Source organism: Triticum aestivum, chromosome 2B (assembly GCF_018294505.1).
Source record: "Triticum aestivum cultivar Chinese Spring chromosome 2B, IWGSC CS RefSeq v2.1, whole genome shotgun sequence".
Classification (NCBI taxonomy): domain Eukaryota; kingdom Viridiplantae; phylum Streptophyta; class Magnoliopsida; order Poales; family Poaceae; genus Triticum; species Triticum aestivum.
In genome coordinates, this window is record NC_057798.1 from 5,011,240 (window position 1) to 5,021,392 (window position 10,153).

General features: G+C 45.2%; 1 protein-coding gene across 1 annotated transcript; it reads left to right on the forward strand.

Annotated features, from left to right (window-relative positions):
* The first annotated feature begins 5,507 nt into the window (after positions 1–5,507).
* On the forward strand, positions 5,508–8,987 carry LOC123039837 ((E)-beta-caryophyllene synthase). The gene is made up of 7 exons (XM_044462841.1): positions 5,508–5,637; positions 5,728–5,989; positions 6,153–6,516; positions 6,606–6,824; positions 6,908–7,043; positions 8,187–8,438; positions 8,528–8,987. The coding sequence occupies exons 1-7, from the start codon at positions 5,518–5,520 to the stop codon at positions 8,816–8,818; spliced, it is 1,644 nt and encodes a 547-aa protein (XP_044318776.1). The 5' UTR covers positions 5,508–5,517; the 3' UTR covers positions 8,819–8,987.
* Positions 8,988–10,153: the final 1,166 nt, after the last annotated feature.

The window sequence follows — 10,153 nt, forward strand, 5'->3', positions numbered from 1 at the left end:
GGTTGACACGGATCGAGACTGGGATTTGTCACTCCGTGTTACGGAGAGGTATCACTGGGCCCACTCGGTAGTGCATCATCATAATGAGCTCAAAGTGACCAAGTGTTTGGTCACGGGATCATGCATTACGGTACGAGTAAAGTGACTTGCCGGTAACGAGATTGAACGAGGTATTGGGATATCGACGATCGAATCTCGGGCAAGTAACATACCGATTGACAAAGGGAATTGTATACGGGATTGTTTGAATCCTCGACATCGTGGTTCATCCGATGAGATCATCGAGGAGCATGTGGGAGCCAACATGGGTATCCAGATCCCGCTGTTTGTTATTGCCCGAGAGCCGTCTCAGTCATGTCTACGTGTCTCCCGAACCCGTAGGGTCTACACACTTAAGGTTCGGTGACGCTAGGGTTGTATGAATATGAGTATGCAGTAAACCGAATGTTGTTCGGAGTCCCGGATGAGATCCCGGACGTCACGAGGTGTTCCGGAATGGTCCGGAGGTAAAGAATTATATATAGGAAGTATTGTTTCGGCCATCGGGAAAGTTTCGGGGTCACCCGGTATTGTACCGGGACCACCGGAAGGGTCCCGGGGGTCCACCCATCCCGGAGGGCCCCATGGGCTGAAGTGGGGAGGGGAACCAGCCCATAGTGGGCTGGTGCGCCCCCCTTGGCCCACCCCCTGCGCCTAGGGTTGAAACCCTAGGGTGGGGGGGGGGGGCGCCCCACTTGCCTTGGGGGGCACTCCACCCCCCTTGGCCGCCGCCCCCCTTGGGAGATGGGATCCCCAAGGGCCGGCGCCCCCCCCCCCCGGGGGCCTATATAAAGGGAGCGGGGGAGGGGGCAGCTGCACCCTGAAGTTCTGGCGCCTCCCTCTCCCTTGCTACACCTCTCCTCCTCCGTCACGTGCTTGGTGAAGCCCTGCCGGAGTGCTGCTTCTCCACCAACACCACGCCGTCGTGCTGCTGCTGGAGCCATCTTCCTCAACCTCTCCTTCCCCTTGCTGGATCAAGAAGGAGGAGACGTCATCCGCTCCGTACGTGTGTTGAACGCGGAGGTGCCGTCCGTTCAGCACTCGGTCATCGGTGATTTGGATCACGGCGAGTACGACTCCATCATCCACGTTCTAGTGAACGCTTCCGCACGCGATCTACAAGTGGTATGTGGATGCAATCTCTCTCCCATGACTCGTTGCTTAGATGAACTCATAGATGGATCTTGGTGAAACCGTAGGAAAATTTTTAATTTTCTGCAACGTTCTCCAACAAATACGTGGGCTCTAATATTGTCGGGGAAATATACCATCTAGAGACGGAGACGGAGTTTTGAAGTTACTGCGTACCGCACATGGTTCAAACTTATTCCACACCTCTAGTAAAAAGTGTAACAAAAACTGGTAAACTTTGATCTACACTTTCTTTCAGCTGGACGGCCTGGGTGATTAACATATCAGAGTTAGCTAGGTTATCCGCTATTTAAAACCAAGCTCTAAACTAGCTTTAAGTTTGTAAGTACATGCATAATTAATAATTAGTGAAAGAGTATTTTGCAACACAAACACGACGAACACCCATCCAGTACCCATCAGAAGCTCATTTTCTGTTCTCAACCATAAAGTAGACCATGGAAAATTTTAAATATACATTCCAATCGATGACGCATTGCTGTTTGAGTTAGTAGAAAAACGTATGTTTGCTCCTTGTCCGAGCTAATTAGCCATCACTATATTATATGTTATCAGGCTGCTGCTAATAGCCGCCCCTACGTCATATAATATAAAACATTTGTTGTGAGGGTTACCAACAAGAGTCACTATGTTATATGTTATAAGGCGGCTAATAGCCGCCGCTATGTTATATATTAACAGGGAGCCATTATGTTATATGTTATAAGACGTCTAGTAGCCACCCCGATGTTATATTTTATAATGGTCAATTTGCACATGTTGATCATTTCTTGTTTGACTGTTGTTGAGAGAAATTTTACACTAGAACTTCTCCCTGGGTTTGTTGGTGGAGATTTTAGGATGGCTACACTATAGGGGTGATCAGAAAATTGTTTCCCTGCGGTATGGGGTGGCAGCAATTTGGTAGACTCTTTGAAATATCAGGATTAAATTGATATTTCACAAGTGTTACATCGCCCCAAAGATGTTGTTTCTATGAAACAACAATGGATTGTATTATGGGATCATAGTACTCAACAACTCTTTGAAGCTTTCATGAGGCAATGTAAGCATGTGTTGAGGCATTTGAAGTACCAACCACTATAGAAAAAAAATCAATTTTCTCCTAGTGTACAGCTATTTGCCAATTGTTTTCCAGGGGTACCCAGCAAAGTTGCCGAGTACCATATAAAAACACACGGCAAATAACAAAGACATGGTATAGCTCTATCTTTGTTGAGAGCCAACAAAAATAACTCGACAAACGCACTACACTCGGCAACATTGGAATAAGGCACTCATCAATCACAAGGTGCTTGTCAAACAGGTAGCCACTTGTCCAACCTCGATACACTTGACAGAGCCGTTATGGCAGGGCCTGTTTGCCGAGTTCCCTGGGTTAGGTATGATATTCTCTTGGAGATGTTCTTTGGTTATCTGGTTTTTTCTTGGATATGATATTGTGTGAGATATGATTTTGGGGTGTTTCTGGTAAGAATGATAACCTGCAGTATTCCTGCTGTCAGGGTAATAATATATGAGGTTATTGATCCTACTATACTTCAGCATGACAACAGTACAACTGACGGACTAATTAAGGCATAGCCTAGTGGTTGAAAGGACATGATGCATTCTCTCTCTCATATGGGCATCCCTTACAGTCTTTCTGTAAAAAAAAGACTGCAATGCAACCGAATCAAGCATGTCATAGGGGTAAAAGAAAAGACCCGGTGGCTGCTGACAATGCGAAGATAAAAGGAAGTGCCACCATGGAGGCATGGATACTGAGATAGCTTGCTACTTGGTTACACCTTCAAGCGAACACAGGGTTTTAAAGTGGATTGTACTGCATGAAGTTATTTGCACAAAAATACAACTGGATAAAACACCAACTTACCAGCGGCTTTATCATCATCTATTTATTCTGAGGGAACTAATTTAACTTGTCTGGAGCTACCTAGCTAGGCGGGGGAATGAGTGACCAAATGATCTTAGCTTGGCCCTGTAATTAGCTAATTGTATTCCATATTAAACGCTTAAGCATCCCCCGCGTGCCCCCCCCCCCCCCCCGTCCCCCCCCGTCGCTCCCGTCTCGGGCGACTCGGGCGGCTCTCCAAACCCTAGCCACCGGGGTCACCACCACCTCCCTCCCTTCCCTCCGCCGCCGCCGGAGGACGCCGCCGGAGCTAAGCCCGGGGGCCAACGGCGGTGGCGGAGGCTCTCCTCCCTGGATCGTGTCGGAGGGGGTGGGGCGGGACCTCCACGCGCGTGACGGCGCGACGGCAATCTTATCCATGGTGGCACGACGGCGTGCTCTGGGCGGAGGCCTTGGGCGACGGCGTGAAGAGGGCGCCGTGGAGGTCCGGGCTTGCCAGATCAGGATCCTGGGGCGGCGGCCCTGGACGGCGGCGGCGGGTGAAGCTCGGGCTTCCCGCGGCGGCATGGTGTGGTGCAGTCCATATCCGAGGCAGATCTGCGTCGGCGATCTCGTGATTTTGCCACGGATTGGTTCCAATCAGAGACGGTGATGAGCGTGCGGGATCCTTCTCGGCGGCTCTTGCAGTTTGGCGAGGTGGGGTGGGAGTCCTCCTCCCAGGTTCCAGTGGTGGTGCATTCAGGCAGTGGCCGGTGTGCCAGGGCTCCTATGGTGGCACTGCTGCTGCGGTTGGTCGCCGGATCTAGGCGGCTAGATCTGGGGCTTTGAAGGCGGTCGAGACAGTGCACAGGTTGTCGGGTGAATTTCTTGGGACGGATCCGAGTGAAAACTTGGTCTTTTGTCGTTGGCCGGAGCCGGTGATGAAAATGCCCTTATCATGTTTCCTTCATGAAGGCATCATCGAGGTATAAGTCCCAAACCCACCCAATACCTCCGGGGAAAACCCTAGATCAGTTGATCGGATGACGGCGGCATTCATGTGTCGTTACCCCTTGGGGGCGGCATTCTTGCAGATGCACTTGGGCTCGAGGGACCAGCGGATGGCTTCTTCGTTGGAGCGGTGTTTCTTTCTACATATCCATGGCGACGGCTCTTGGCGGCATCGAGCAGCGAAGGCTTGGCGTCAGATGTGTGGTGATGGACACAGCAGGAGGTCGACGTTGTCTGGCATCGTGGTGGCGTCGGCGACAGCTAGACCGGGCAAGGTTGATGTAGCAGTACAACTCTGAAGATGGATTGGTGGCAAGTGGCTGCGGCGGCCTCATACCCGGCAGGCGTCCTGGTTGAGGAGCACGCCGGACTGGTGGGTGCCCAAATCCGGCAGGCGTCCTGGTTGGGACCTCGGGTCTTAGATGTTAGGTCTGCGATGTCTTTTTGGTATTAGGCCCAAGCTATCAGCGCCCCTTCATCAATTGGATAGGTGTAGCAACAGTTGTTGCTTAGACGATGGCTTTAGTCTTACTGTTGTATGACTTTGTAAGGTCTTGTGAGAATAATTAATAAAGTGGCCGCATGCATCGCCCAGATGCAGAAGCTGGGGTCCTCCTCCTTTTCTAAAAAAAAATAAAAAAAACGCTTAAGCAGCCAGCCTTCATTTGTCTTGGTGGTAAATCCATGTACGTACACCTACTCCACGCGATATAATACCATCACGTAATCAATGGCATCATCACTATCTAACATATGGTTTCACTCTCACCAAAAGGTGGCATGATATCTAAAATAGTACTTCCTCCGTAGCAAAATAAGTGGCTCAACTTTATATTAACTTTAAAGAGTACATATAATATAAATAAAATAACAAAGCTAAATTAAGACAACCCTATCTGTTGCATTCACCTCTACATATTGGTTGGTCCATATAGATTTATAGCCAACTGCAGCATGGTCTCCAGCGATCTTTGAGAGAACATGGTCTGCAGTGATCTTTGAAAGAGAATACGGCGACCGAAGTATTAATATTGTAGTATATGATTAGCTATTGACGAAATAGCAATGAGATAGATTTAGCAGAACCATAATCTAAAGAGGCATGCACAGAATAAATTTAAGCATCATGATTTGAACTCTAGCGTGTCAAGTCATGCACCCACAATTTCGCCATTGCACCCAGAGCAATCTTCTTCAGCCATAGTATGTCACCATCCATGACTAGTCTTCCATTGTCCTTTTTTCTTCAGGACTAGAAAAAAAAATGTGGGCATTGTAATCTGGTTTCTGGGCAAGGTGGTTTTGCAAAGTCGTACTTGTGCATATTTACTAGCCGAGCATTTAAAAAACAATTCATGTTGTTTGAATATATTTGTGCTGCTCTCAGACCTGCACTGATCCCTTCACGTGCTTTCACTATATAAAGCATGGGATCAGTACATTCATAGCCATAGACCCAGTGAAAAATCGTAGCCGTGCAAATGGCAACCAACAAGTCTATACCTCCTCTGGTACAGGACGACGTGCACAAGCCCCGGCCTTACCCGGCAAGCCAATGGGGCGATTTCTTCCTCAACTACAAGCCATGTACGCCACAACAGGTAAGAGTTCCATCCCACATATGTATTTCTTCAAGGCACTCCGCAATAAGCTATGTCCTTTTCATCTCATCAATCAATGTGTCTCTGCAGTATCAGTCCATGGAGGGCACGGCTGAAATTAAAAACGAAGAGGTGAGGCAAATCATAATAGACACTGCTAGATGCTCTGACCTACCTCAGAAGCTGGAGCTTATCCACACGTTGCAGCGTATTGGGATTGACTATCACTATGGAAAAGAGATTGATGAACTGTTGTGTGATATATACGATGGGAATATTGAACTTTTGGACCTTCGTACAGCTTCCCTGCAGTTTTACTTGCTCAGGAAACATGGTTACCGTGTATCTTCTGGTACGTACACTTTTACGGGTAAATGTTGTTGTACCTAAAATTATACTTCCAGATATGATTTACGTTATTACAAATTTTAACTCGTGCAATGGATTTTTTTTTTTGCAAAAATCAATTGTTTATTTAGTTGCCTGAATATATCTGGATGTAAATATATTTGCAGATGTGTTTTCCAAGTTTATAGACAAGAATGGAAATATTGAAAGCACTGACGCTACATCCTTGTTGGGCCTCTACAATGCTGCGTATCTCAGAACCCATGGAGAAAAAATACTTGACGTTGCCATTATTTCCACAAAGAAGATCCTAAAATCTATTGTTAACCATTTGGACCCGACAATTGCAGAAGAAGTTAGACACAGCCTGGAAACTCCACTTTTCAGGGGGACTCACAGAGTTGAAACGAAGCGCTACATCTCGGCCTATGAGAAAAATTCTACAAGAAATGAGACCATAATTGAGTTTGCAAAGCTAGACTACAACCTAGTGCAAGGTCTGTACTGTGATGAGCTGAAAGATCTTACCGTGTAAGGATCTCCAGTACTTATAATTAACACTTAGATATTATGAATTAACTATTATTAGTTTGGAGGCATAATAACATGTTCTTTTACAGATGGTGGAACGGATTTGACATCGAAACTCATATAACTTGGGCGCGCAATCGAATGGTTGAGATTCACTTTTGGATGATGGGAGTTCTCTTTGAGCCTCATTATTCATACCCAAGAATCGTGCTAACAAAACTGTTTACACTTGTCTCAGTTTTTGACGATTTCTATGACAATTATAGCACCACAGAAGAAAGCAACATGTTCACTAAAGCAATAAACAGGTTGACTTTTGCCCCGATACTTACTGATTTTAATCACATGATATGTAAGCATATATGTATTGTAATTGGCTTGAAAACAATAGGTGGGATGAGCATGCAGTTGAGCAAGCCCCAGCATACATGAGGTCTTTCTACAAGGGTACAATTGCTTCCATAAATCAGATTGAAGAGGAACTGAAACTTCAGAAAAACAAACATGCTGAATTGGTGAAAAAACTGGTAATTACATATCATATCTCTGGTGTAGTTAATTAAAGTGTTATGCTAGACAAAATTAGTAAATACCTTCCACAATTACAATCTAGCTATCAACAAAAAATCTCATCAGAAGAAGTATGTTTCCAGCAAGCACAAAACGGTTAGTCATGTTGGTGGTTATTGATGGGGAAATAATACGTCACCTCCACTTAGGGTGCATACCTTGTGCACCACTTAACTCAAACCACTTCGCAAAAGAAAAAGAAAAAGAAAAAGCTATCCCTTTCCTCCTCATTCCCACATTCCTCTTCCTCAATTGTACAACACCCTGGCTCTTTATTTAGCAATGACATGCGGCCCCCATAAACCCACTGGACAATTATTTTCTGGTTCCTAACCTCTCACCACTCTCACTTTCCATAGTCCCAACGTGTCCCTTAACCAGTGGTGCTTGGGGCCAGCTAGATCCAAACAACTGTAGCAACACGTACATGGAGCAGAAGCACCACCTAGCCTTGTCAGAGATGTTGCCAACCACCGCGGATTGATGTCTCTTTTGGAGCCGCATAGAGGGATTCATGTTTCATTGCAATTCTTGAATGTTGTATTTGTCCATTTTTTTGCATTAATCTATCCATAAGTTACACTTTTTTGCATGTACCCATAAGTTACACTTTTTTGCATTAATCTATCCATGTGAACCATGTCACCTCATAAAGTCATGTATATGTGTTGGACGCTTGCAACAAATATATGTAGGTCATCTTTCACATTTTTGTTAAAATATGGTGCATGTTAAGTTAAATTTAGGATTCAACATACTCCCTCCATTTCAGTTTACAAGGCGTGCGCGTACCCCTAGGTTGCCAATTTTATCACCGTAATATAACTATATTACACAAAAATTATACCGTTTGAAAATAGAACATCTGAAGTTTTTTGTAATATATGACTTCTATTAGGTTGGTCAAAATGACGACCTAGGGATAGGCCGGCGCACGCCTTGTAAACTGAGAGAGAGGGAGTAAGAAAAAATGTTTGAGTTGTGGTATCAACTAACGTGGTAAAGACCATAAAAGTATATTAAAGATAGATTTCCCAGTTGCAGTGTATGTAAATAACTGAAATACATGCTGAGATTAGATTTTGTATGTATTTTTGTAGTTTATTGATGCGGCAAACTGCTACCATGCTGAGGTGAAATGGCGTGACCAGAAGTACGTTCCAGCAAACCTCGAAGAGCACCTAAAAATCTCTGCGCCTAGCACTATATGTATGCAAATACCAAACATTGCATTCATATTAATGGGAGATGTCACATCAAGTGAGACTATACAATGGGCTTGGGCATACCCACCAATCATCAAAGCCGTTTGCATCATTGCCCGTGTTATGAATGACATTGTGTCCCATGAGGTAAATAATGTCTCATGCAAATGTGATCAATAGTTTTGCACTATAAATAAAATATATATCTTATAAAAAATTGCCTTGTCCCACTAAAGCGGGAACAAGCTTCGCAGCATATGGTATCCACCGTGCAGACCTGCATGAATGAAAACGGGTGCACGGTAGAGGAGGCAAATGAAAAGCTGAAGGAAGTAGTCGAGCAAGCATGGATGGACATCTGTGAGGGCTGCATACAGCCGACGGTTCATCCGTTGGTGGTCTTGTCAAGAGTGGCCAATCTCGCACGGGTGACAGATTTCCTATACAAGCACGATGATGGATACACCCTCGGCTATTCGGTCAAAGGGACATTGGACTCAGTATATGTGCATCCAATGGATGTTTGAAAAATTCAAACATATATATGATAGCAGATTATCATGGTCTTTATCTATAAACAATAAACGATACTCTATGTATTATCCTATGTATTGTTTGTATCATAGCAATAATGCACTTACCAAATGTATGCATTGGTCGATGATTGAATTCAATGCATGTAAGAACCAAAACAATTATATAGCGTTTTCAAATAAATGTTGTGTTGTGAGTTAAGGTTTGTGAGAAGGACAATTATACTATAATAAGTGCAAGGAAAAAATGGTGAAGCTTGAAACAAGGATAAATTTGGAATGTATGTGTGATTGTTCGAGGCGTTTTTGTGCACTGTTGCATAAATAATAATTTCTTTTTATTGATGAGTTTTCACGCAGGTTATACATATAAAGAGAAGTTTTGATGTAAAGGAAAAATACCATTGCATGGCACATGCGCGCACATATTGTACTTGCACATGCATGCATGAAATCATGGTGCAGACTATATAGAGGTAAGTTTGATAATATAGCACCTACACATATGTGCCCAGCTGCCTACGCACATACATGCATGCATGAAGGCGGCAATATGTACAAGGGAAGTATATACCTCGGTTATACGTGACCGCCGCGACGACGGACCCCGCAAGTAAAAGTAGAAAAGAAATATATAACAAAAAGCCATCATTTTATTGATTGATCATGCAAAAATTCACTGGGACTAATCAATCTTGTTCTGGACGAGCTAACACAGTTTATATTTAACTAAGATAAAATAACTATTTGAACTAAGTGCAGCTTTTGCAGAGAAGATCATATATCTAGTCCGCTCCCTCACTCAGGAGCTTTGTAGGCTACGACCGTAGCAATCTCCGGAAGTGTTCCCCCGGCGGCCAGGAAGGCAGCCACCTCTGCACAGTGTCTTGCGTACGACTCGGCCACCTTCGAAGAAGTCTGGATGGCATCCTCGTGAGCTTAAAGATGGTGGGAGCTAGAAGTCATCATGTCAGCTAGGACGCCTATGGAGGCAAGGTCGGCAAGGCGCCCCTCTAGGCGCGGCCATTCCTTCTCGAGGCGGCGAAGTCCTTGAGTGATCCCCGCATGAGCTGCATCGAGTTTCTCGAGCAGAGACGACACTTGCACCGGCGCGGGTGCCGATGTGTGGGAGGTGGCAAGGCCACCCAATCCGCCCAGATGAGCCACCACTGCCTCAAGGTGGCGAATCAGAATCTCAAGGTCTGGCGGGACCTCGTTTGCATACGGGATCCTCCAAATACTTATCACAGACTCTATTCTAGTTATGGTTAGCTCCTCATTGATCGGCTGCTCCCTTAGCGCCTATATCTTTGTGTCCTATCAAGATAT

Coding starts and splice junctions, on each gene's coding strand:
- LOC123039837 (XM_044462841.1), top strand. CDS start 5,518: ATGGCAACCAACAAGTCTATACCTCCTCTGGTACAGGACGACGTGCAC. Junction 6,517..6,605: donor GAGCTGAAAGATCTTACCGT/GTAAGGATCTCC, acceptor GTTCTTTTACAG/ATGGTGGAACGGATTTGACA. Junction 7,044..8,186: donor CTGAATTGGTGAAAAAACTG/GTAATTACATAT, acceptor GTATTTTTGTAG/TTTATTGATGCGGCAAACTG.